The sequence below is a fragment of the Manacus candei genome, unplaced genomic scaffold (assembly GCF_025592945.1).
Source record: "Manacus candei isolate 608988 ecotype Guabito, Panama unplaced genomic scaffold, ASM2559294v1 h1tg000005l, whole genome shotgun sequence".
Lineage (NCBI taxonomy): Eukaryota > Metazoa > Chordata > Aves > Passeriformes > Pipridae > Manacus > Manacus candei.
In genome coordinates this window covers 23,680,942-23,707,025 of record NW_026138053.1, presented here as the reverse complement: position 1 = coordinate 23,707,025, position 26,084 = coordinate 23,680,942, and the positions used below count along the sequence as shown (strand labels likewise).

The 26,084-nt window shown below is 53.6% G+C and overlaps 1 protein-coding gene across 1 annotated transcript in view; it reads left to right on the top strand.

Moving 5' to 3' along the window:
* CACNA1E (calcium voltage-gated channel subunit alpha1 E) overlaps nucleotides 1-26,084 on the top strand; it is a 360,562-nt gene that overhangs the window by 76,412 nt on the left and 258,066 nt on the right. The window contains exons 6-9 of the mRNA XM_051805647.1: nucleotides 10,187-10,290; nucleotides 11,042-11,194; nucleotides 11,313-11,494; nucleotides 25,659-25,762. Of these exons, the coding sequence (XP_051661607.1) occupies nucleotides 10,187-10,290; nucleotides 11,042-11,194; nucleotides 11,313-11,494; nucleotides 25,659-25,762 (543 nt within the window). The remainder of the gene's footprint in view (nucleotides 1-10,186; nucleotides 10,291-11,041; nucleotides 11,195-11,312; nucleotides 11,495-25,658; nucleotides 25,763-26,084) is intronic.

The window sequence follows — 26,084 nt, the reverse complement described above, 5'->3', positions numbered from 1 at the left end:
CTGTGACTCATCTGGGCACAGGGTGAGGTGAAGATGAGGAGAATGGCCTGATAAGCAACTGGATGTGTTCTGGGAGAGATTTTGTTCAGACACTGTGTGGGGAGGAGGAAAATCTCTTGTCCTTTTTCCTTTTGAAGCACTTTCTAGGGTTGGCCTGGTGCTGGGGGCTTGGGAATGAGGTCTGGGTGGGGTCACGTTCCCAGGTGATGCCTGCTCAGCATGCCAGCATGCAGCAGTGATGCTGGGGGTGGCAGCACACAGAGCTTCACGGGTGCTGCTCGTGTGTCACTGATGGTGTCACCTGCCAGGGACATGGCCCAGATTTGAGTCCTGCTTGCAGTGTGATGGGCTGTGCTGGTGACAGGAATGAGCAGGGGCATTTGGGCTTGTGCTAGCTGACAGTGGCAATGGTTCGAGCAGAAGCCTCCCGAGGTGACTCCCCTTGCTGTGTGCAGGGCAGGTGGGTGCCTGCAGCTACCGAGGGGCTCCAGGGAAGCAGTGCTGGGGTTGTGCCTATTTCTTTTTGCGTGCTGATGGAAACGTCACGTTCAGAGGAGCTGGTTTGATGTGTACAAACAGATGGTTTGTGTGGGTCTCTGAGCACTTCGCGGGCTTTGTTGGGTGCAGAGCCAGTGGCAGGGTTGTGGGGGAAACTGAGGCACGGGAGCCAGGTGAGATGCCTGGAATCTCTACAGAGCTGTTTGCTGCACAGTCCTGTCTCTTGGCTTGCAAGGTGGTGGCACCACGTGGGATGTGACTCCCCTTTGGATGTTCAGAGGAGGAAATTGGGATGCTGAGCCTGGTGCTGCCAGGGGTGTGGTGATGGGTGCTGCTTGTCCATGGTGGAGAGGTGCAGGTTGAGACTGTGCTTGAGAGGAGGCTTGAGGAGAACGTGGTCTGGGACATTTTGACTCCCTTTGTCCAGTCGGGACCTGGATGGCCTCGCTGGGGTGTGGGACCATGTCTGCCTGAGAAGGCAGGGTGTGCTGGTGGTGGGGTGATGCCTCTGGTGGGGGCAGCAAACCGGCTACCTGCGGGTGGTGCAGTCGCACAGGAAGCTGCTGCTCTCCTGCCCCTGCCGAGTGACTCCTGGGAAGGACTCTGTGGCTCCTGGGCTGGGAAAAGTTGCTCAAATCGCTGGTCACGCCTCTGGGGACAGCACGGGACACGTGTCGCCCCTGGTAGCAACAAGAGGGGCTCTCACCATGCAGCTGCGGTGCAGGGCTGAGCGCGCAGGAGGCGGGCGGGTGGATGGGAAATGCCCTTTGGCCGTCTCCCGGCCCGGGCATCCTTCGGGGCGTGGGCCAAGGGGAAGCACTGGGCTGGGAGGGGGGAGTTTGCTGTGGACCCGTCCCCGCCCTCCCCGCGGCTCGGGGTGAGCTGACTGTAACCGAGCCGGTGCTGAGTCAGCGCTCGGCAATTACTCGCAAAAGCCTCGCCAGCTCCTTTCAGTGCCGCGCCGGGCCGGGCCCCGTGCCAGGGAATCAATTGTCCATGAAGGGCTGTGAGCTCCGTGTCAGCCGCCCTGACAGGAGGTACCTGGGTCCTCCTGGCACTGCTGGTTTTGGGGCAGAGCCCTCCAGCATCTGCTTCACCACCATCACCTGCCTTGCGTCCTGATGTTTCCTCCAGCGGAGTGGAAACCCTTCCCAAGAAACCCCTGGTTATCTGCTGGCTTCATTCCATCAGTGCTGGTGCCTGCTGGCGTGGCCTCACTGACCTTTCAGGGCAAAATCTGTGCTGTGATGGGTGGAGGAGGCAACACACAGATTTTCATCCTGGACTGGTTTAGGGGAGGATGGGGTCACTGGGATCAGCTGGACCAGGTCACTGGGCTCCTCTGTGCTGTTCAGCTCTTGCTTTTGCTGCGTGGTGCCGACAGAGCTGCTGTTCCTTGGTGCCATGGTTGCGCCTCCCTTGCAAGGAACTCTTGCCTGTTTGATCTGCTGAATTATTGGCAAATTTCTGCAGCAAATAATCCTTGGCTGGCAAATGACTTGCAAACAGCTTGTGGGAGAAGATTTGCACTTGGCGGTTCGTTCTGTGTCGGTTGCGTAAGGCGGGTGGTGAAGCCTGCACGGGGGACGTGTGCGGGCGACCGGCGGGTTCGGGATCGTCTCTGCGGACTAAAACTTTCCGCTTGATGAATATGCGAGTGCCTGGACAGAGATTTGTGGGAAGTACTTCTTGGGGATGTTCTTGTCGCTTACCAAGAGGCAGTGGTGTGGTGGAGGGGATGTTGTGAGCATCAGAGGTGTAGGGTTGCCCGCTTGCCTCGGGATGTGCTGACCCATTCGGGAGGCTGATGGACCAGAGAGGATATCTGTGTGAGCAGAAACCACTCCAGGATCCATACCAGAGGGACCCAGCATCATGCTCTCTGGCCCTTGTCCCTCCAAGTGTGATGCAGGATATTACTCTTCCTTTTTGGACTTATTTTTTGCCATATATCTAATGGGAGAGGTCCTTAACGTAGGTGGCATCATGGTCCCAGACACCGCATTAGGATTTCCATGAGAAGTGGGATTTTCTGCGTGCTCTCCCTGGTGTAAATTAGCCTAATGAGGGGCTTCTCCTGCGAGCAGCCTCTTGGGACCCTCTGCAGGAATGGATGGCACTGACTAGGGTTCAACCTGTGTTTGCTTCTTGTGTCAATAAATCCAGTTTTTTTCATCTCAGTGGAAATCAACGCCCACCTAAAGCTCCCTGATGCTAAAGCTTCCACCGGGGAACTAATAGTCACATTTGTAAACCTGCTCTGTTTATAACCTGTGGTTTCCAAATCTTCATTGCTGCCTGAAAAAACAGCCTGTTCTCCCCCAGCTAAAAATAATTTTATCTGAAAGCGTGCATAAAATACCTTTACTCGTTCTGAGGCAGAGCCAGGGTGGGGAACATCTGTGTTTCCCCTGGGGACTGGGGATGCTCACCTTTGTGCATGGACCAGAGCTGGCCAGCTGCTGAAGCTGGACTTGTGACCTGCTTAATGCAGTGTGACCAGGACCAAAAAAGGAGAAAATGGGTCAGAAAGGGCAGTGGGAGGTTGGTGACCTCTTAATTGGTGGTCCTGAGAGGGTGAGGTTGAAGGAGCTTCAGCCATCAGGAACTGGAGCATTAGCTCCCTGCTCCCTGGGTGCCATTAGGAAGAGAGAACAAGGACCCTGCAGTTGCCTGCTTTGTGCTACACTGTATTTGAAGGTGCTCGTGGAATAAGAAGGGTTAAACTCCCTCTGCAAATATCCAGGTGGGTGTGTGCTTCACACACTCCAGTGCCTGAGCATCATCACACCATTGGCTTTTTTTATAGCAGTAATACAATAACATGTGAGTGGTGAAGGAGTGGGGGAACACTGCTAACAATGGGGAAAAAAAGCAAAATGGGAATCAAAGGGCCCTTGTGAAGTTGTGCTGCTCGGGAGCCGGGGAAGCAGCTGCTGTAAAACCAGAATAAATACACTGGGGTCACTAAAAGGAAGAGCTGGTGTCAGGGTTTTTCAGAGGGTTTAATAACAGCTGCTGCACCTGGGTGCCTTTTGTGAAGCCCTTGGGCACGGTGGTTTCCATTAAAGGATTTTGTGGGGTGGAGCGTGGCCAAGGAAAGGCAGGACTGAAAGATTGCTGGCGGTGCTTGCCATGCCCTTAGCAAGCCTGGAGCCAACCGGATGGGCACCAGCCTGTGCTGGAGGAGGAAAGCTTGGCTCTCCCAAGTCCTGTACCGAAGACCAATGTCCTCTCCCTGCAAAGCCAAGTGGCAGCCGTGAGCCAGGCCCCTCCCTCTGACCTCCCAGGGAAATCCTGCACATACCTGTGCCCTGATTTCCTGATGTGGCTGGTGTGAAGCAGGGCAGAGCGTTTCTTTCCGAGGAGGTTGCTTCCTGCCACGCTGCAGGGCTGCAATGTGAGCCCAGGGATGAGGAGGGCATTTTTGCTCCTTGTGGTGCTGACTGGATTTTGGGATGACTGTCCTGGAAAGTTCCTTTTCACACTTCCTCCTGATCCTCCTCCATGGCAGAGGCAGGGATGCTTTGCCTCCTGGTATTTAGTACACCTTGTGCAAATTCTGTGTGTTCAGGTGGTCTTCTTGATAATCGAGTTCCAGAATTGGAGGGGGAACAGGGGCTGGCAGCAGATCTGTCTGGGAATATTCATATGCTGCATCCCCTCATGGTTTGGGGTGCTGGCCCCCAGAGTGTGCCTTGCATACCAAGCATGTGTGAGAGCACAAACTTGTCACACCTGGGCTAGGAACAGGCTCTTCCCCCAGCACCCACACCTGTGTTTTCCTAACCAAGGGAATATAGTGCAATTCTAGGCAAGGAAGCTTGGGGGAGTGGATATGAGGCTTGGAGAAGAAGCACTAAATCAGAGTACAAGGGCAGCATCCCAATGTGGTTATCCCGCTGGAGCCTCAACCATTGCAAGGAGTGTTGTCCTGTAGTAAAGAGACAACCCCGGGGTCCAAAAGCTGAGCAATGCTTTGATCCCACCAGAAAGGACTTCTTTTCTTCTCTTCACTTTGTTTCCTGTCATGAATGATGCCTGCCCCATCTCCCACCCCTTCCCCAGCTCTTTCCTTCCAGGACAATTAGTAAGGTGTTTTGTCTTTCATTGGGATGAATAATTGATTTCCCAGCTTTGTGAATGTTTCATGTGCCATATGCCACGGCGGTGGGACGTGCCCGACACCGGCACCTCTACAAGGGGCTGCAACGTTTCCCCAGCTCGCTGAGGGGGAGAGGGTGGGTGATGAGGGAAAAGCCTTCATACTGCTGGAGATGGTTGGTGGGGGGACCCCTGGGCAGTCATAACTATGTCTCTGGCTTTGGGGGAGACAGGCATCCTGCCTTCCCCCAGTGCAGGATCCGTCCCGTGTGCCGCTCACGTGCTTTGCTCCATCCTTCCCGGCTCCTCTTCCCCGGCGGTTGGTTTCCTGCAGCCGCAGAGTGAGTCAGTCCCTCCCACGTGGCTGCTCGTCCCCGGGGGCATTGCCTCCCCTCAGAGGCACCCCTCCGCCCCGTGTGATCCCCTTCTGCACCCGGACATCCTGGTCTGAGGTGAAGCTCCTGTTCTTCCCGTGGGGATAAAGCCTTGGGCAAAGTCCCTGTTTCTTTGTGCTGCCATGGACCTCGCTCTGGGAGTCGAGTTGGAGGGTAGAAGCTTGTCTTGAGGGAAAGGGCAGTGGGTTATTTCCCCTACATCCTCATGTGGAGAGGTGAGATCACCCAGGTGCATGTTCCTGCACCCCTGCATGTCCCTGGGATCTTGGGCCTCTCCCTTGGCATGAGTTCAGACCGGTCCTGTTGTGGTACAAGCTTGTCTGTACTATATTTCTCTTGCAGGACGGGCTTTCCTGCCTCCTGTCAATGACTTTAAGTTTCCACCAGGTCCTGTGTGTGCAAATGCAGTTTTACCAGCATCATCTCTCCCTGCCAAATCATATATCCGCCAAGAAGCAATGCAGGGACCAGAGGCAGGAGGGAGGCAGCTCTCAGGGTCCAGAGCAGGATACTCCCTCATGCACCGAATCCTGAGGGCTGTTCCAGGGAGAGGTGGCCTTGAGGAGTTATTTCATCCCCCACATCAAAGGCTGGTGAAGGCAGATTTTGTCATTCAGCCTCGTCACACCTTGCAGGGAGTTGCTGGTGTCCAGGGCCCTCAAAGCTGCTGGGAAGGGTGGGAGCAGCAGCTTTGCACCAGGGCAATCCACTTGTGTCATGGCCCCGAAACCCAGAAAGAGCAGGCTGAGGTGATGGAGGCTTTGACGTTGCTCTGAACTGTGCTGAGGGCAGGACTTGGACTTGGTGTCCCTGTCTCTTGGTATCCCCATCCCTTGGTATCCCCAAAGCAGAGTCACTGCACTCTGCTGGAGCATCCTCAGGGTGGGTGACCTGATCCCACTGGCCTTGCCTTGAGCCAGGTTTGGACCCAAGAGTGTTGAGAACATCCTGCTATGTATGGTGCTGTCTGCAGAGAGGGGAGGGATTGATTCACCCTCAGAACAGGGCAAGAATGGGGTAAATTCATCAGGTAACTTACTTTCTGTGAGCTGTTTGACCAGTGTATTAATTATGAAGTAGTCTCCCCTGTAGAGTCAGGTGGCAGTGCAAGCCTTCAGGGGCCTTTCCACTTAATTATAAATATTAATTTGCACGTCAGCCAGCCAGCTAGCACCCTCCCTGCCCCAGATTTTGGGCTGAGATTAGTCTGCCTCAACCAATCTCCCTCTCTACCCCGCACACCCTTTGCTGGGTCAGCTTGTCTGTGTGTGCCTCAGCAGTGGTCCCTGAGGGAGATGGTTGAGGGATACTCAGTTTGGGGTGGGGGGATGAATCGAGGGCAAATATGATCATTTGAGTGTTCAGCCTTTGCTTGGGGTCCCTGGTGTGAAGCCCTTTTCAGCATGCCCTGAGCTGTGTGTGCTATACCTGAGGGCTGCTGGTGGGCTGGGCTGGGCTGGGCTGGTGGGGATGGGAGCCCAGCAGTGAACATCCCCTGGCACAGGCAGAGGAGGCACAATGGGTGCTGTACTGTGGGACAGTACCTGAGTTCAGTGATGACTTTGTGTAGGCAGGGTCGTCGAGCTTCACTCGTAGTTTATTCTGCGCGGTCCTGAAGGCCAGGGAGTCGTTTAAAACACGAGTATTCTTTCTTTTTACCTTTTCTTGCACCCCTGGGTGAAGAAATCCATAGGTGCAGGTCTTCTGCTGGAGGCGAGGGCGTGTGTTCTGCTCAGCTGCTGGGAGCTGGAGCGGCGCCGAGGGCTGAGCGTGGCTGTGCCGGCAGCCGGCCCCAAAGCCTGCAGGTGTGTCAGCCCCAGCGGGAGCCTCGAAAATAAATAAAATAAAATAATCATCCTGCTTGCAAACACAGAGCATCGGATTATTATTTTTTTTTTCCCTCCCCTGAAAGCGTGTTTTTGTCTGCCGATGATTGCTCGCTATTCAATTATACTTTGGGGGGATTAGCATATATTTCCCATCCTGCCTCTTCTCTCATTTGCATCCTTCCAAAAGCTCCTCTCTGCTCTTTTCTCCACCTGAAGTCTCTCTTCCCCCTTTTCTCCGAAGAAGTAAAACTAACCCCTTTGCCTGGGTGACCTATAAAAACGCCTTCACTTTTTTTTTTCTCCCCTTCTTTTTTTCCTCCGGTACATATGATGAAAAGTATGAGATCATTGGGATTTTTTTAGCCTAAATCTGGCAGCTTTTTTCAAATAACTTGGATGGTGAGATGTAATTTTAGTTTGGGTCCTTGCCTAAAAATAAAGAATAATTATTAGCACATCAGACGTGGATATTGTAAGTGATCGAAAAGGGTTTAAATTGTTCTACAGATACCGGAGCTGCCACCCTGTATCAGCATAAAGGTCTGTCACAGCCCAATCCCATCTCTGGGCTGTGCATCCTCGGGAGCTATAACAAACCTTAATTGGGTGATATAGTTAAAAAAAAAAAATTAGCAGTAGGTGTTATTAGAGGGTTAATAATAAGGGTTAATAATAATTGACAGGTGGTGCAATGCTGAAGTCCGAAGCAGCAAGGTGTGTTCTGAATGTTGTATTTATTATTAGCAGTAATGTGATGGTGGTGTCTGTGTGTACCAGCAAAGCCTGGTTATTGGGGAGAGGTTGTGTCTGTTATTTAGAGCCGTGGAAGGGCTTGGGAAAAGCAGTCAGCAGCCAGGCTTGTGTGCCTGGAAGCTTGATTAGCTTTTTCCAGCTTCTTTAATAGGTCAAAAGGTGGTGCCAGGGCTGCTCAGACCCTGCTGGGAGGCTCTGGGATGGCGGGGTTTGCTGGGAGCAGGTCCAGCAGTGTGTGCTCCCAGTGCCATCCGCTGTCATTGTGAGCCGTGGCTGTGCCTGCAGAAGGATGTGCAGGCACCTATTTCGTTGTGCTGGGTCCTGCTTTTGTCATCAGTCAGGAGAGAGGTCTGAGTGCAACCGCCTTGCTCTGGTGATCTGTCCAAGCCTCCTTCCGAAACAGCTCGTGATGTCCCTTGTCCCCCAGCGAGGACAAGGAGCATGTCACCTTGCCACAGAGGAGTCCCATTCTTAGCAGCTAATTTAGAGCGCTGGGAAGTAGTGCCCTGGAATCGCCTGAACTTTGCCTGGAGCGCGACGGGCTCCGGAGCCCTTCAAACAAATCTGGGTTAGCGGAGGACTTTGCAGCCAGGGGCGCTCCCAGGTGCTGCTCTGGCCCTGAGGAGGGGGTGTGTGCTGGTGGGGCTGGGAGAGGTGATGGCTCCACCTCCATGGCTCCATCCAGCCGGGTAGGACCACGGCTCGTGCTGATCTGTGGTGAGAGGAGAGAGCTGTCGATCCCCACCCTGCTCTGCTGCCAGGAGCCTTCCAGCTGGGCTTGCATTGGCAAGCCCTCAGGAGAAAGGCTGGAGCCTGTGTCCAGCCCAGGGGCATCCCTGGCCTCCTGGAGATGCTCAGTGCTGGCTGGAGTCAGAGCAGGGGCTGCACATGCCCCTTTGGGAGGTTTGGTGGCACACCAGGTGTTGGGACGTGGGGAGCAAAAGCTGAAGAAGGGTCTCGAGGTCTCCAGCATGACGTTGGCACGGTGTGTCCTCTACGCTGGCATTTTGAGGAGTGCTGAGTTACCCTGCTCTCACTGGCAGGTTGTGTGAAAGGGATAAAAGTACCAGTGCTCTTCTCTTTCCCTCATGCTGCTGAGTGGCCATGCTTTATCATACTTATTGATTTTGATCTTACAACCAATTTAACAGCGCAGCTCTCCCCAGCCCCCTGGGTGCTTCTGACTTAATTAAGTCCCTTTTCTGCTCTCCCGTGAGCCCTGTGGGTAGGGAGGGGCTGGTCATGGGCTGGGGCAGGGAGACTGTGTTGAAAGGGCTCCGGGGAAAGAGAAAGTGTCATGAAGGGTAAAAGATCGCTGTATATGTATGGGATAAGCAGTGTGATACACAGGGAGTTGTGGGTGATGCATCCCAGCTGCTGCTGAGGCCAGGCTTTGCAGCTGACCCCTTGTGCTGGGGCAGGGAGGAAGATGAGACTGGGAAAAGCAGCTGAAACAACCTGGTTTGCAGATGTGAGAGCGTTTCTGCTGCCAGGGTATCCTAGGAAACCCAGCCGCCTTTCTGGAGGGACAGGTTGGTACCTGCCGTACCTCGGGGAGAGGGGGAGAGAAAGAGTGCTAATTGCTCAGCGCGCCAGAGAGCTGCTCTGGCCTGTAATTAGATGAATTAGTGGAACAATGACCCAATTTCCCTGGGTTTTTGGATTGCTGCAAACAACCCTGAGGTTGCTGCCTCCCTCTGTCCCGTTCTCCTCCCCATCCCCTCCTCTCCCATCTCCTGCTGCTCTACTGCATCTTCCCTCCTCCTCCTCCTCACCCAGCACCTGGAGACCAAGCCTGGATGGGAGAGGGTTCTGCTAGTACCCCTAAGGCACAGCCTTCTGGTTCCAAGAGCAGGTACAGGAGCCCTGAGTGTTTCCACTGCCAGACTCAGTATGTACCACCCCCCTCCTGCCCCAATTTGTTTTCTGGAGACGGGCTTGAAAAAAAATCTTTGTTTTAAAAGAAAATCTCTGGAGTTCTTCCTGTGCTTGCCAGTTGTCTTCCAAGGTCATCAAACTTTCATTACTATAGATTTTTGAATGTATGTGAGGTTCTCGGCTCCTTCTCGGCAATCCCAGAGGTGGGACTCCAAGGAAGCTCCATGTGTGGAAAAAGCCAGAGCAGCTAACAGCTGGAGGGGCTGCCAGGGGAACATGGGTGACCATCAGGGGAGTGACCCACATTTCTAGGGCCCCATCTCTGCTCCACGTGCCACCTGCCTGGAAGGGAGGTTAACCCCTCGCAGCCAGGACGAGCACGATGTCGGCGGTGTTGAGATCCCTGAGTGCAGTTGTACAGCACGGGTGATGTGGGGCTGTCCCCAGCCATCCTGGCATGTGGGGGGCATCAGTGGGGGACTGCTGGGGCTGAGGGGGCCCCTGGGTCACTTTGGGTGATCACAGTGGCCCATGAGCTTTGGCGCCAGCATCAAATGGGGCTGACTGACGTATGGGCCTTTGGGGGGGTTGTTGAGTCTCTGTACCTGCCCAGGGGCACGGTCTTCCCTGTGTCTTCCCCCAGCCTGGCACGAGAACGTGGCTTTTGGCACTGAGGTGGCCGAGGGGCGTTGCCTGGGATAACTCTGCTCTCTCCCTGTCTGCCCCCAGCATCCTCGCCACTGCTGGGACACACTTCAACACCCACGTGGACCTGCGGACACTGCGGGCCGTGCGCGTGCTCAGGCCTCTGAAGCTCGTCTCGGGCATTCCCAGTAAGTTGGATGCTCCTGGTCCTCCTCTCAGGGTGTCTGCATCTGTCCCTGATGTCCTTCAGAGGGAGAGGGGTGAAATCAAGGAAGAGGGGACAAACCTCCTGACGTAGTGGGAACTCTAGGGTGGCAGCATTTGGTGTCCCCAGGTGGCATTGCCCCCTGCCCAGCCCTCCCTGTACTGGCACAGGGCTGGGCTTGGTGGAGCCTGCTGGCAGCTCTGCTTCCCTGGCCAGAAGGCAGTGGGTGGATCCTTTCAGGACTGGGGTTTATTCAGGGGAGATTACTTTTTTTTTGTTGCAAGATTTCATCTGTTGACATGGGGATAAATAAAGAAACAAGGCTACTGTTCGCTCCAGTCTTCCCATCCCTCCTGCCCTGGGCACCAGCAGGACAGTGTGCTGGATCTGTGCCTTGTGGGCAGTGAGGGGGATGGAGCTGCACTAGTCATGCCCCACCAAGTTCAGGTGGGACAAGGACAGCTAGGACACTAGAGTGGGGACCAGCTCCAAAAACAACCCCTCCTGGAGCCTTCCTCTGTGGCCTGGCCCTCCTTCCCTTGGGATGGTGCTTTTGTCCATAGTCCTCCTGCCTAAAGGGATCCTTCAGGCTCTGCTAGCTTCTTGCATCTCTCTGAGGATGACTGTCCTTCCTCTCTGCTCACTGTCCTCCTCTTGCCAAATATGACACAGACATGCTTCAGGTAGTGGGTTTGCATCACTGTTTTGAGCTGTGCCTTTCTTTCCTCTCCCAGGCTTGCAGATTGTCTTGAAATCCATCATGAAGGCCATGGTGCCTCTTCTCCAGATTGGCTTGCTGCTCTTTTTTGCTATCCTCATGTTTGCCATCATTGGCCTGGAGTTCTACAGTGGGAAGCTGCACCGAGCCTGCTACACAAACAATTCAGGTGAGGAGAAGGGCTCTGCACCCACTTTGCATCCTTTGGGTGGTAAAAAGCTGGGAAGAGCTGTCTCCTGCCTCTCCCTTACCTCTGCCTCCTTTGCCTCCCCGCTGTGTGCTCTCAGGTGAACTAGAGGAGCTGGACCCTCCCCATCCATGTGGGGTGCAGGGTTGCCCCCCAGGCTACGAGTGCCGGGAGTGGATCGGTCCCAACGACGGGATCACGCAGTTCGACAACATCCTCTTTGCTGTGTTGACCGTCTTCCAGTGCATCACCATGGAAGGGTGGACCACAGTCCTGTACAATGTGAGTGGAGTTGCTCTGGGGTCTCTTTGGGCAGCTGGGCATGGGGGTGGGGGAGCTGGAGGCAGCACTTCTGTGTGCTGGAAACTTGTAAGATCCTGAGTTTCCTTTGTGATGGGAATGGAGTTGGTCCTTCCCATTTGGGCAGGAGATGGTGGATAGAGGCATGTGTTACATTCCTCCAGACAAAGGGAGCTCTAAGGGATTGATCCCCAACTCTGGGTAGTGCTGCCCATCGCAGAGAGCAATGTGAGCTTGGGCTGCAACAATCCTCCTGCTTGAGGGCTGTCCCTGGGGAGGCATCCTTCCTTTCCTCTTACTCCTCCTGTGCTCCCCAGGGCAGCTCCATGAGAGGGGACATGTTTTCTGGGCACTGCATATGTGCTCTCCCTGTACACCAGGCAGCAGATGTGCCTGCATCCCCATGGTGGCCTGGGAAAGCCCTGGAGCTAGGCTTGGACCCCCTGCCCTGGGGGGTCCAGGACATTTCAGTGTCCAACAGGGAGCTGGGGTCTTTGATATTTGTGCTGATGGAGCAGGGAATGTCTGGGCTGGGTTACTGTGGTTTGCAGCTGCTTGAAGTTACTGATGGCCAAACTCTTGGGGTGCCCAGAGAGTGACTTGAGGGCAAAGCTGGAAGCAGAAAAAAAAGCTGCAGGCAATCACAAAGTGCAACATCGTTGTGGGCGACTGGCCATATAAGTATGTTTGAGTTTGTGGGCTTGAAGCAACCGTGCCTGTTCTGTTCCCAGCCTAATTTCAGCATCAATTTTGGCGTCATTGCACCGGGAATGTTTTTATACCCTGGTTCCCATAACGCCCGGAGTTTTGTAGAGTGGCATTGCTCTGCGGGAGGCAAATTGGATGGCATGTGATGGGGAAACGTGGCTCAGTGGTGCCTCTGTCATTGATGGAAAGGCTGCTTTTTAACCCCAAGGTAGGCCAAGGTACCAGGCTGCCGGTGTTGGGTCCCTTCCTCCCACTCAGTCCATCCCAGGGTACTTCTGGGGGTGCAGGATGGTGCCTGTGGACAGATGGATTGTGAAACCTAGACTGGAGTAGGAAAGAGAGAGTTCATGGAAAAGGCTTGACCTTACCATGAGGATTTGGTTTTCTTCTTCCTAAAGGAGATGGCAGTGTCAGAATCCTGCTGCTTCAGTGGGGGAATTAAACAAGATTGAACCACCTGAGTGTTCAGACCGAAAAAAGTCGATTTCTTGTCTGCTTCTGGTGTGTCAATGGGATTAGAGACTTAACTACAGCACCTATTGCCCAGGCATAATGGAGTGGAGCAGGGAAGGTGATTTTCCAGTGCCCTGGGCAGCTGCTGCCTGCTCCCTCTGCCATACACAGCCTGTGCCTGCCTGTGGCTGGTGCCAGCAACCTTCCCTGCACCTTGTTCTTGTGTTAATGACTGTCTCTCTGCACAACTGCTCTCATCAGGGCTCCCTCCTTCTCATCCTTTGGTGCCTGCAGCAATTAGCAGCAGCGCTCCCTGTGCAAGAGCCCCAGTGGTGGTGTGTGAGGAGATGGTGAACTACACAGACAGGCAATTTGTGGTCTGATCCACTTCAAGGGTTTGTTTGAGTAAGTCTGGTCTCCTGTTGCTTGGGATGTCCTTGCTGGGAAGGCTGGCACTGATCAGTTCAGTGTCTGAGATTTACTGATTCATCAGCTGGGTCTTACTGGAGGGTAAGGATGGGAGATGCTGCTGGGAGCACTGAAAACTATGCTCCACAGGACCTACCCTGCAGAATCCCCCTGTTTACCAGCACAGCTGATAAACTGGGGTCTCTCTAGAGCCCCTGGGGCAGCCACAGCCCTGGTATCCAAGTAACCTTCCTGGCACCAGTTGCAATGCCAGGCAAACGTGCTCTGTCACTGTGTTGCTGATGGCTGGGACCATAAATAAGGTGCCTCCCTTTCCCGCTCCTCTGCTATTACTGACCTATAATGGAAAGGATTAGGGACCTTCCTTGGTTTATAATTGAATGAGGATTTGGGCCTTGGTATGGTAAAATGCTGCTGATTCACTTTGGGGGGGTGGCAAGGGATGATGTTCCTGGCACTACTGGGCAGTACCTCCTGCCCTCCCCGGGGACACAGGCTGTCTCTCAGAGTGCAGAGGTTATGGGTGCTCTGTCCTTTTGCTGCTTGGAGAAAGAAAAATGGATTTCTACCTTTTTTTTTTTTTTTTTTTAATAAAAAATGAGAGAGGCCCGTGGGGAGATGTGATCCCTGGGGGGATGCAGGAAGAGGGCTGGGAAACACAGGAGTACTCTGCCAACAACTTCATCACTTGGAGCGAACCAGAGCAGGCTCCTGCTGCTAACCAGCATGGACCTTGCCCAGCACATGCCCCAGGTCTGGGGGGCTCGGCGGGGGACTCTGCTTTCCCACTGGGGTAAAGCAATGGGAGGCTGTGTCCTTGCAGATTAACACTGCAGGGGAGAGGGAGATGGCAGGAAAACCACTTTAGCAACCTCTCAAAGAAATTGCTTACTATAATATTCCCCTGTGTAACTGTATCATGATTTTAAGATCCATTTTTCCACAATTTTACCGGCTCTGGGAGCGTAGCTCCCGGAATTTGTAGGCAGCATCACGAAAAGCTAATCAGCCCCATGGTACTTTCCACGTGTGTTGTTTCATCTATGTGTTTGCTTTTTGCCTTCTTTTCATCAGCCTTGCCTCTATGAAGGTAGAAATCACAGTATGGGTTAAAAATAGAAGAAAAAGCCTCAGATTGAGGGGGTGTTATAGCTTTCCCAGCTCCTGTCCCCAGGAGCCTGGTGGACACTGATTTCTTTTAGAGGGGAGTTTTGGCTTTGTAGCTGCCTCTGTGGTCTGAAACGGGCTAAGGAATATTTTGCTTTTCTTCTTATGCTGGAGCATATGCCCCTTCCCTGGGCTGGCTTGAGACCAAACCTGATTTCTGTAGGGACCAGAGGGAAATACAGTGCTGGCAAAGAGGCTCACTGTCCTAATTCTCTGCCTCTGCAGCTGTGCAGGCATGGGGCAGGGGCTGGGTTGCAGTTTTGTCATTAAATGGTGATTCTGTGGGGGTGGTGGGGCTGGTGAGGGGCTGCCACTGTGTGCCATGGGACTGGCCTGACACATCACAGGCACACGGTGATGCTGGTGGCTTTGGATGCCCAGCCCAGCTCCCAAGGTCCCAGAAAGCAAACTGGACAGGAGTTTGAAATCAATATTTCCTCCAGAACGCTGTCTCGGGAGGCTGTGCTTATTCACTGCAATTGTTTATTTGCCTTCCCGTTTGGAATTGCTCAGCTGCTGTGCTTGCAGGTAGCGAGGAGGAGCCTGGCTTGATGGGATCTGCCACTTTCCTTTCCCCCCCACGCTGCCAGGAACTGAGATGGGAAGAAAAACACTTGTGGCAAGGATGTGCTGGGGCTGTGGGCAGGTGGGCTCTGCAGGGAGAGGGGACAGCCCTGCCAGGCTCGTGTGCTCCTTTGCCCAGAGCACTGCTCTGTGCTCTCCAGTCACACCAGTTCTGGGCACCACAGCCCCTGGCTGGGATTTAGTGTTTGGACAACTGGCAGCACAAGTGTGAGGAGAAAGCTGGTGTTTGTAGCTGTGGGAGCAATGCCAACATGGAGCCATGCAGCCAGGGAACCTAGGGCTGCCTGCCCCTCCTAGAGCAGGTCTGGAGCACAAGTCAGATAAGGAGCAGCTGATGGGACTTTGCAGGGGCAGCTCAGTCTGGAGAAAAGGAGGCTCAGGGGGACCTTCTCACTCTCTACAACTCCCTGATAGGGGGGCATAGCCAACTGGGGGTACAGCTCTTCTGCTGGGTAACAGGTGACAGGATGAGAAGAAATGGTTTCAAGTTGCACCAGGGGGAGGTCTAGATTGTGTATCAGGAAAAATTCCTTCTCCAAAAATGTTGTCAAGCATTGGAGCAGGCTGCCCAGGGAAGTGGTGTAGTCACCATCTCTGAAGGGATTTGAAAGGGATTTGAGGACGTGGTTTAATGGTGAACACAGCATGCTGGGTTAATGGCTGGACTGAATGATCTTAAAGGACCTCTGCAAACTAAACAGTTCTGTAATTCTATGATTTCTGTTGCACGTTTTCCTGCGTGGATCTGGCTGTCAGCTTGCACTCCTCCTCCCCTTGTGGCACCAGGGATTGGGACCACAGGGAAGCACGAGGGCAAAACTGTACAGGGAGCCTTAGGAGATGCCAGGGCTGAGTGTCAGGAGCTTTTGCAGCAGGAGGAGAGTGTTTTCTGGGGGAAAGAACACCAAGTCCTTGGCAGCTTCCAAAACACCTACCAAAATGCAGTGGTGGTGGGCAGAGCTGTAGGTCTCCTATCCCCATGCAGAGCTGAACAGCTGCTGCAGAGAGCCAGGCGGCTGCAGGGGCGCTGGTTAGGTGTGAAGTGTGAGCCGTGTGTGCAGAGACGGCAGCTGAGACGCTGCAAGAGCGGCTGTGAAACGGGAGCTGCTGCAAGGACGGGGGTTTGCAGCAAGCGTGACTCAACCACCATGTGCTCACAGCATGCTGGAGGTGCTGGAGGGCCAGGAGGGTGTGAGGGGAGGACATCCCAGTGCTTGGCATCTCCTCTGTAAGCGGGGTGCAGAAGGGTTTTGATGAATCTCGCTGCGTGCAGAAGTTGAGGTTTCGTGCTGGTGGGCACGAGGCTGGTTTTGTTTGTGAAGGACCAAACCTGAGATCACAGAATCACAGAGAGGTTTGGGTTGGAAGGGTCCTTTTAAAGATCATCTGGTTCCCACCCCCTACCATGGGCAGGGACACCATCCACTAGACCAGGCTGCTCAGAGCCCCATCCAACCTGGCCTTGGACACTTCCAGGGATCCAGGGGCAGCCACAGCTTCTCTGGGCAACCTGTGCCAGGGCCTCATCACTCTCACTGTATAAAAATCTTTCCTTATATCTAATTTAAATTGACTCTCCTTCTATTTAAAACTGCTACCCCTTGTCCTATCACAACACGCCCTCCTAAAATATTTGTCCTCATTTTCCTTACAAGCCCCCTTTAAGTACTGAAGATCTTCTGAGATCTGCTGGAGCCTGGTTTTCAAATGTGGTGACACATCCATCCTTTTTGAAACAGAGACTGTTCAGGCAGCCCTGATTTGGGGTGCTGGGAAAGAGAGGTGTGTTATCTCACTGGCCATGCTGGAGCGCATGGATCAGAAAGGGGAGCGGGGCTTGACTTTGCCCTTGTCGACCCTGGAGGAGGCCAGAGGAGGAATCTGTTGCAAAACAGTTATTTTTCCATGTGTGTGTGTACAAAATTTGCATGTTGGCACAAATTCCTAGGGTGTCACAGTTGTCCCTTGGGTTGCTCAGCACTCAGTTGCTCTCCCTGAAGCACCTTTGTGTGAACAGTGTGAGTGGGAACTGAGAATCATGCAGATCTGGGTAGGTTCCTCCTTTTGCCTTTCGGAGTGAGGACATTGCCTGCCTTTCCATGGAGCAGCAAGGAGGCAGCAAAATCAGTGACCTCGCCAGAGAGGATTTTCCTCTTTTTGGAGTTTGCTCACACCTGACACGAGCTGGGAAACCTGAGCCCCAGCGTTTCCAGGAGCTGCTGCAGTTCCTCTGGACATTGATATCTGTTTCCTGGGATACCTGGTCCCAGGGCAGGAGCTACAGCAGCACCAGCCATGTGCCAAGGGTTGCAGGGTTTCTGCAGCAAGGGCTTGTGATGCAAAGATCCCCAAAACAGCTCCTGTCCTCACACCGTGGTGATGGGCAGAGCATGGGAGGAGCTCAGTAGGGCAGTGATCCCAGAGCTGGGGGCTGAGCCTGCCCTGCTGCCTCTTTGGGTACCGTGGATTCTGGGAGTGTGATGGATAACAGTTCTCCCAGCAAGGAGCAGTGCTGGCTAGAGATGATCTCTGGGGAAAGGAGGAGGAGGAGGAAGAGAGGCTGGAGAGCGGGGGAGGTGGGAGGGATGGCAAAAGAGGGAAACCACTTGGCTTTTTAGCCCTCTGTGCCCTGGGAGGACGCCAGGCTCTCAAGCCGGAACGGTTGGAAAGGGAACAGGAGTCCCTTCTTATGTGTTTTAAATTAAAACACAGCGCACACAAAATATCCTGTCGGGGAGGTATGAAAATTTAATCAGCACCCAGAGCTCTGAGCAGCTCGGCAGCGAGCACAGCCCGTAATGCCTCTGCAGCTATTCCTGGCGGCTCCCGGCCGTGCGGGAACAGCGGGATGGGCTCTGTGCTGGGGGGAGCAGGGGCTGCCAAAAAGTCCCCCACACTCGTGGCACCGCAGGACAGAGCCCCTTCCTCCTCCTTCCTCCAAAATGTTAAACGCTGAGTGTTTTAAATATGGTGAAATTAAAGAGGAGTTGAGAGAGGAGATGTCAAATTCCACCTCGAAGGTTCAAACGCTTCCTAACTTAACAAAGTGAGCTGTTTCTCCCCAAATGGCTCCAGTTGGTGCCCGTGCTGGAGCCCGTCCCTGCCAGGCACATGTGCAGCAGCCAGCCTGTTCCCCCTCTCCCCCCTTTGGGAAAAACGACTCTTTCTCCCCACTCAGCAAAGCCAGACCCTCGCCAGCTTGCCAAATGTTCCTGCCTTTTTTTTTTTTTTTTTTTTAATCCCCTTTTTCCCTCTCTGTGTGTGTATGTGCTGAAATGACACAGCAAGAAACAAACTGTGTCTGCTGGATCCCAGCTTTCAGGCATGTTCTATCAAAAGCTCCCTGCCCACACCCTTGCTCCCTGCCCGCGCGGGAAAGTCTCACTCCCGGCAGCACTGGAAGAGCTGAGGGGCTGGTGGAAGCACCAGTGCTCCAGCATGGATGCTCTGGCACTCCCCAGCAGCTCCAAGCTCAGGGATAGGAGGTGGAAGGGGTTTCAGTGCTGTCTGGTCCCCCATTGCTCGTCTTTTTTAAGCCCAGGACTTGTAAGTCCATTAGCAGGTTTGGTGCTGGAAATTGTGTTGGTGAGGTGTTGGAAAGCTGTTTTCGTGGTTCTTGGTCAATGTGCTGCTGTGCATCAGGACTGGGTTATGGGGGTCCATGAGTGAGGTTGTGCATGGGTCTGTTGCCCCAAAGCCTTGCAGCTGGAGTTGGGGATGTTCCTGCATCTAAGAATGTCATACAACCATGAAAATCATATTTTGGGACAGCATATAATGAGACCTGAGCTGCTTTTCTGGGCTTAAAATGTGCCCAAAATAAAGCAGGGATTCAGGCTGGAAATAACCAAGCCCCATGGGAAAACAGCCCCAAAGCTGATCCCATGGAAGCTGTGCCCTGCTGCAGCATCCAGGGTCTGAGTCCAGCTGAAGGGGCAGTGGCACTGGCATGTGGATCTGCACTGGAAACACTGGCACTGCCTTAGCTAAGAGAGGGGTCTAATGAAGGCTGTGAAGCTTTGCAAATGCTCCATCAGGAAAAATTCATCCTGCCTGTGGGGCACTTGGGAGGGTGCTGGGGAAGGTGCCGGAGGGGTCTGGACAAGCGGAAGGGGGGGATTTGGGAGCAAAAGTGGGGGTAGGTGAGGGATCACGGTGAGGGATGACTGTGGAGAGAGGCAGAGGAGGAAGCACACATGGAGACAAGGCTTGGAGATCAATGCTGGGGCATCTGGGTGCAATTTCTTGGTGGGCTGGCAAGAACAGAACCAAAACTGGTCTTCTTGCCTATCTCAAATATTTTGAACGCTTGATTTTCAGTAATGCTTTGAGCAATGCATTTTTTGCATTCCATTTAGAAAAGGGAAAAATGAAATATGTTGTGATTTTTTTTTTTCCTGTTTCCCCACCCCTTCCCTGCACATGCACAAACAAAAGCATGCCCACGTGACATGGGCTGTGATGATCTTTGTGTCCCCTTCTGCCAGGACTCTTGCTTGCCCTGGGCATCCAAGAGCATCCCGGGGCTGTTACAAGCGCAGGATGTGTCCTGCCACGGGTCAGTCCTGGCCTTGCAGAGGAAATGTACCAATTTCCTCATTAACCTGATTTGGAAAAGCAAAGCATTTCCATTCAGATCTTGTCCAGTGCCGGGGTCGCTGATGGATCCCAGGCAGGGCTGGCGGGGGAGTGAAGCATGGCCCTACATGCAGGAGATTAAATTACCACTATTAAAGGGAAGAAAGAGATCTGTTACTGTACTGGGGAGAGCAGCAGTGGGTGTCAAGGTCTGGAGGGAACTGGTTAGGCCAAGGAATCTGCTATAAGGTATTTTTTTAGTTATTTTTCTCCCCTTTTTGCTGGGTTATGGAGATTTTGAGGCTGTGGCTGCTGACCTGTGTGTCTTTCTCAGCTGGATGCAGCTGTCATTTGCAGGGAGGAGCATGTTGGGGGCTACAGAGGTGATGCTGAGGGGATGCCATCAGCTATGGCAGGGGCGTGCTGGGTGTCACCACCAGACAAAGACCATCAGGAGTTGCTGAGCCAAGGGTTTGGAGTACAAACCATGGAAGCTGTGTTGGTTTTGCACCCGCTGTCTTCCTCTGCAAGCACCTGAGAAAGGCTGGTGAAAGCAGGCACAGTGCCCAAGGCAAAAAGCCCCTTGAGATCCTGGCTTTCCCCATCAAACCCCCTCACTAGGATTGCAGCCAGTGTGGACTGACAGACCCATCCTGCCCAGCCACGGTGGTTGGGACAGTTTGGTTACCCTATCCCTGCCTGGCAATGCAGGCAGAACTGTGGTTCCCTATGGGAGCTCTCTGTGGGGCAGGAAATTGCTGGCAGAGAACAGCCACAAGAACAGGGTGCTGCCACCTATGCTGCTGGAGATCCCATAGCTTCCCTCCAACCTCCCTGTAGGTGCCATATCCTCCGAGCACACCACAACCAGTCCATACAGTAATGAATGTGCATTACCCCAGTCTAATTATGTGCCGTTTCAGTCCAGATTCGAACAGAAACACAGAAGCTTTTTCCTCATGCAGATGGATTTTGAGAGGGGACCTGACTGTGTACAGGGCATTGTATCAGGGTGTGCTGCTGGTGTTGGTCACGCTGGATGTGGAGGTCTCCAGGACACATCTGCTGGGTAAAGGCAGAAGACTCCCCTGCCCCTTAAGGAAAGCCTCAAGTGGGAGCCCTTCCCTGTTACGAGACACTGGAGAATCAATGAGGATGGATCTTGATAGGGCAAAGGGGAATGACTTTAAACTGAAAGAGATTAGATTTACATTATATATCAAGAAGAAATTCTTCCCTGTGAGGGTGGTGAGGCCCTGGCACAGGTTGCCCAGAGAAGCTGTGGCTGCCCCGTCCCTGGAAGTGCTCAAGGCCAGGTTGGATGGGGCTCTGGGCACTCTGGGATAGTGGAAGGTGTCCCTGCCCATGGCAGAGGGCTTGGAACGAAGTGATCTTTAATGTTCCTTCCAACCCAGAATGTTCTAGGATTCTATAATCTCTGTGTGAATGAAACCCAGTGGCTCCCTGTGTCCTGCTGCTCCCCAGATGAGCTGGGTGCCCGGACCCTCAGTCCCCAGTTCCCCTCCCTGCGCTGGTGAGCAATGAGTGACCACTGAGGCACCCTGCACAGACAGTACACGCTCTCTGTTTATTTTTGGCTAGGAGAGACTGAGGGGTTTATTGAGGTTTTTTTTTTCTCCCCTCCCCTTCCCCTGTAGCAAAGAAATCCTAAAGTTTCCCATGCGCCGCAGCCCGAGGGAGGGTACGTGTGGGCTGCGCGCTTGTGCTTTGCATTCGACTTGAGTATATATTTAGATTTCTTTAGATTTCTGGCCCCCTGAGTGAGACCTGCTTTTGCAGCTCCCTGGGCCTTTTCCTGCCCTTTGGAAAAAAAACAAAAAAAAACCACCAAAAAACCCACAACAACACAAGAGCTGCCTAAAGAATAAACTGGTGCTTGGGGGGTTGAGAAGCAGAGGTTGGTGGGGGTTCCTGCTCTGGGTTGGGGTCCACTGTGCTGGCTCTGTTCCCTCGTGAGGATCCTGCTCCTACACCCTGGTAGTGTCATTTATAGGCTCAGAGGGTTTTGCTGGCAGCAGAATTGGTTGTGCCAAGATGTGAGTGTGGTGGTTTAGCTCAGGCTGGGAGTCTCCACCAAAGCCTTGATATGGGAAACACCCTTGGGTGTGTGGTCCCTTGGGGAAGAAGCTGTGACAAGCTCATGCTGGTTGTGTTGGTGTCTGAGGTGTGCCTGGAGGCAGCAGGAAATGTTTTTTGGTCTGGTGGCCACGGGAGAGTTTGAGAGGTGCTGGTTTAGGCTGATGGGGTGCATAATGAGAAGGTGGTTGTCTTAAAGGGAAGGGAAGAAGCAGCAAAGATCAGGCAGCTCCTACATTTCCCCAAGAGCTTGAATGAGTGTTGGGACTTGGCCTGCTGCACTGAGAGCTGGGGCAGGAACCAGGAGTTTCTTCATTAAAGGAGTTACAGCATTGGTGTAATTTGGGGATTAAACTCCGTGTGTCTATCCTGAATTCTGCACATGACAACCTCCTGGTACCTTCAGCAAAGGGGGAAAAACAATGTGGGAAGGCACAGTGGACCAAGGTGATGAACCACTGCCTACAGAGGGATATTAAGAGCAAATGATGCCCCAAAAGAATGGGAAAAGGGGCTGCTCAGTTAAGACAACTACTTCTTGGTGCTAAAATTAGTTGGGAAATGCTGTGAGAGCCACCAAAGGTCATGTTGACACAGACCTCATGGAGGATGCTCAAAGGAGCAGTGAGCGGTTCCCCACTTCTGCAGATGGAAGCAAGGCACAGTGAAATGATGTCTGGGGACATTTGGGCATGGATGGATATTTCACCCCAACTTCTGGTCAACACAAAGCAACAAAAGGCTGGATATCGGGAACGAGGACACGTCCGTGAGCGCGGCCAACGTGGAAACCAAACACTGAGACCATGGCACCCATCAGCCAGGCCCTCGGGATGGCCTCCCCCCCATGCTTGGAGGGAGCTGGCACATGAAATGGCAGGTCTGGTAACAAGTATTTTTAACAACTCCATCGAGTTGGGGGAGGCACCATCTGACTGGAGAATAGCGAATGCGATGCCTATATTTAAAAGTGGGGGGAGGAGGGGAAGAAAAGTAAGGCAGGCAGGAATAGGACTGTAAGCCTGACCTCGATCGCATGCCATTTCGGAACAGATTTGGAAGGCAGGAGAGGAAAATGAATCATGGGTTTGCCAAAGGTAGGTCACTCCAGGCTAACCTGGCATCAGAGGCCTGGAAACGTTGTAGAGCTGCTCTTTGTAGTAAAGCTTTTGCTATGGGAGAGTGTTAATGAAGCAGAGAAGAGGGGAAGGGGACGAGGAGCAGGAAAGCAAAGTAGTACTGGGATGATCCTGAGTGGTGTTGAGGGGATATAGAGGATGTCAGCAACCAGTGGAGTCCTTGGGGATGAGTCATGGGCTTTCCTGCTTCCAGCATCGACTGGCTTCCTGGAGGTGGAGGGATGGAGACTGCTACTCTGGGCTGGAGGCATTTCAGGGCTGGAGGAAGAGATGTGGGATGCAGTGAGAAATGGAAAGCCATGTGCTTGTTGAGGAGCAGCAAAGATATCTCCTTGGAGCTTAGGTCTTGCTGATGGGGAAGCAGCAGTGTGGAGGAGGAGAGGATGAGTGTGGGTGACATCAGGGTGACCGTGAGGTGACCACAGGGCAGCAGTGCCGTGGAGGAGGAGAGAGGATTGAAGGTGGGATGGCAAAATCTCTGTAGCATCATGAAGGGATGGAGTGGGACCCATCGAATCACTCACTCAGATCTCCTGTGTCCAGGGAAGATGGACTGAGCCTGGACAGGAGGAGGGAAGGGGCTACTTGGTAAATAAGGCAGGAGAGCCAGTCATGCAAGAGAGAACTGGAAGAACCTTGCTTTGGCTAGCAAAGCAGAGGCTGGAGATGGCCATGATTGCTGTCTATAAATAGATCAGGATGGGAAATGGGAAGGAAAAGAGCTATTTCAGCCCAAGGCCAATGCTGGCAAAAGAATAGAGTGGTATATAAAATGACCACAAATAAATTTAGGCTGAGAATTACAGCAACCATTGGAGCATCCGCCTGAGGAGCCTTCCAGTGGGGATACTTAGTTTTTGGCAGTCAGAGTGGTTGAGCATGTACCAGGTGACAGTCTGGAGCCATTGCATCCTGACTGGGCATCACCAGCTCCTGGGTTTGTAGGGAGCGTTGGGATGTCCCCTGGGAAATTTTATTTTGGGGTGGAGGATCCCAGCAAAGCTGGCACCAGCCAGGAGGCTGCTGGGGGCAGTGCTGTTCCTGGGGCTGCTGGCATCAGCCTGGGTGGCTGGGACCCTCCCTGAGCTCGCTGTGACCAGTGGTGTGTCCTTGAGTGTGTGGGTCCATGACTATCCCCTCCTTTGCCTCAGAAGTGTCCTTCCTGGAGCTGCTGGCTGCTAGTGGTGCTGGACATGTAACCTCCCAAACCTCCTTAAAAAAATCTCTCTAATCCCCTTTGCCTCCACCTCCGTGGGATCTGGGTGCCCAAATGAACATAGAGGTCAGGATTGCAGACAGCCTGTCCTGTGGGGATCCTGCCAAGCCCCTGCCTCAGCTTTTCCTTGTCTCATTCTCCTATAGGAAAGGAGCTCATCTGTTTTCCATTCTCCATAACAAGGACCTCTGGGAAAACCTGTGATTTTTAGGTGGGAGCCTGTTTCAAATGCGAGCAATCCTAGCATGGGTGGCAGGTACACAGAGGCGTCTCGGCAGGGAGCTGAAGCCCAGCCAAGCTTGAGCTGAGGGCTACATGGTGCCTTGAAGACTAGTGCCATGGCCAGTGGTGCTGTTAGAGCAGAGCAGAGTGGCCTGAGTGTCTCTGGAGGGTGGTGATGAACACTGAATGCACGGAATTCCTGTGCTTCATTCCTTCATCCCTGCACTCGCTTCTCCCATTGCTCTGAAGAAAGGGGCTGGAGGTGGACTGGGGCTCCTGAAAGTGCAAGATCTTGGGAAGATGTGTGTGGTTTCCCCGGTGCCAAAGGAGGAGGGCGGCGAGTCCTTCCAGATGCTTTCTCCGGCCTTGTCACTGAGGTCTCTGCCTACAGCATCCTCGTCCCAGTGCATTGGGGCATACTGGTGTTACCAGTCCTTCATTGGAATCAGTGTCAGGGTGCTGGGGACACCCAGCTGAAGTTCCCACTGGTGCCTCAGTCACTGGAGGAAGACTCCAGCGCGGTGGCTTTCTTTCCCCCTTGGAGACACACTTCTCTTGCAGAGCCTCGCCTGAGCTCCTGCACTGGCTGACCGGGAGACGTGGTGCCAATGACTCAGATGAAGATGAGGGCTTAATTAGCACAGGGAGAGGAGGGGGGAAGAGAGAGAAAAGAGAAAGAGTCTTTCATTGCAACAAGATTGATACCACCTCCCCCAGACAGTCACGTTCTGCCGCATCACCCTCCAGCCCGGCGTCATGTGCACCGTGCCTGACACCGGAGGACAAATGGGGCCTGGGAAACAGGGACAGAGGGGCACTGCTTTATTAAAACCCTCGGTGAATTAATGTCTGGAGGTATTGAGCAGGGCTCGTCAGGAGCTGTTATAGCCGTCGGGCTGTACCCTATGGTTAGAGCTCCCCTCTGATCTCAGCTCCTCGGATATGGGGTAAGGTACCCAGGGTGGGAGGGTGTCTGCGAAGAATTAGTAATGATGCCAGCAGCAAAATGCCCATTTGAAGGTATCCAACTGTGCATTAAAGGACAAACATTGGCTGCCCCTTCTTTAGACACCAGCTTCTCTGGTCTTACGGTACCTTATAAATCTGTGCTCAGCAGGCACTGCTGCTCTGGGGCTGCTTCACCCCATCTTGGTGGGATGTGCAGGGGAGCACTGGGTCAAGCTGCTGGGGAAAACGTGCTCAGGGTGGCCCTCTTGCCCTCAACACCCTGATTTTGGGCTGCAGGACCCTGCACTTCTGACTATACCATTGCCTTAACAGCCCGTGTCCTTGCAGGGGTGGGCAAATGAGGTGGAGGAAAGCGGTCCTGGCCTATGGGGGCTGGAGACTGGAGGGAGTATGGCTGGGGCAGGATGCCAAGGGGCATCAGGACTCTGCTGGTGGGGAGTTCCTCTGCAGACTGCCCACCAAGTCTTGACAGGCATGGCCACGTTATCCTGAGGAGCCCAGTGTGGTCAGCCTGGAAGGAGAATCGCCACCACGTGTTGCTGCTATTGAAGGTAACATCACACGTTTTTTCTTTCCCCTCCAGACCAATGATGCCTTAGGAGCCACCTGGAACTGGCTGTACTTCATCCCCCTCATCATCATTGGATCCTTCTTTGTCCTCAACCTTGTCCTGGGAGTGCTGTCAGGGTAAGCGAGACGTGGTCCTTCCCCTCTGGGCTGTGCCCATTGCATGTTTCAGAGCCCCCAGGATGACCCCTGGTACTGCTGTGTCCCCCAGGACCCCAGCAAGGGATTGTTCCCTGACTATGCTTGGCTCTCTCTCCCTGGGGGCTGGAAAGGGGGCAGCCTTGGTGATGCTTTCTTGCTGTTTTGCATGGCTGAAGAGCTCGTGGTCACCTGTAATCGATGGTCAGTGGGGATCTGGCTGCTTGGGACCTGCCAAAGGGGAGAGACATGGGGGAGGTCTTATGGAAATGCATTTGAGTCCAGGATAGGTTTGTAGTGGGGT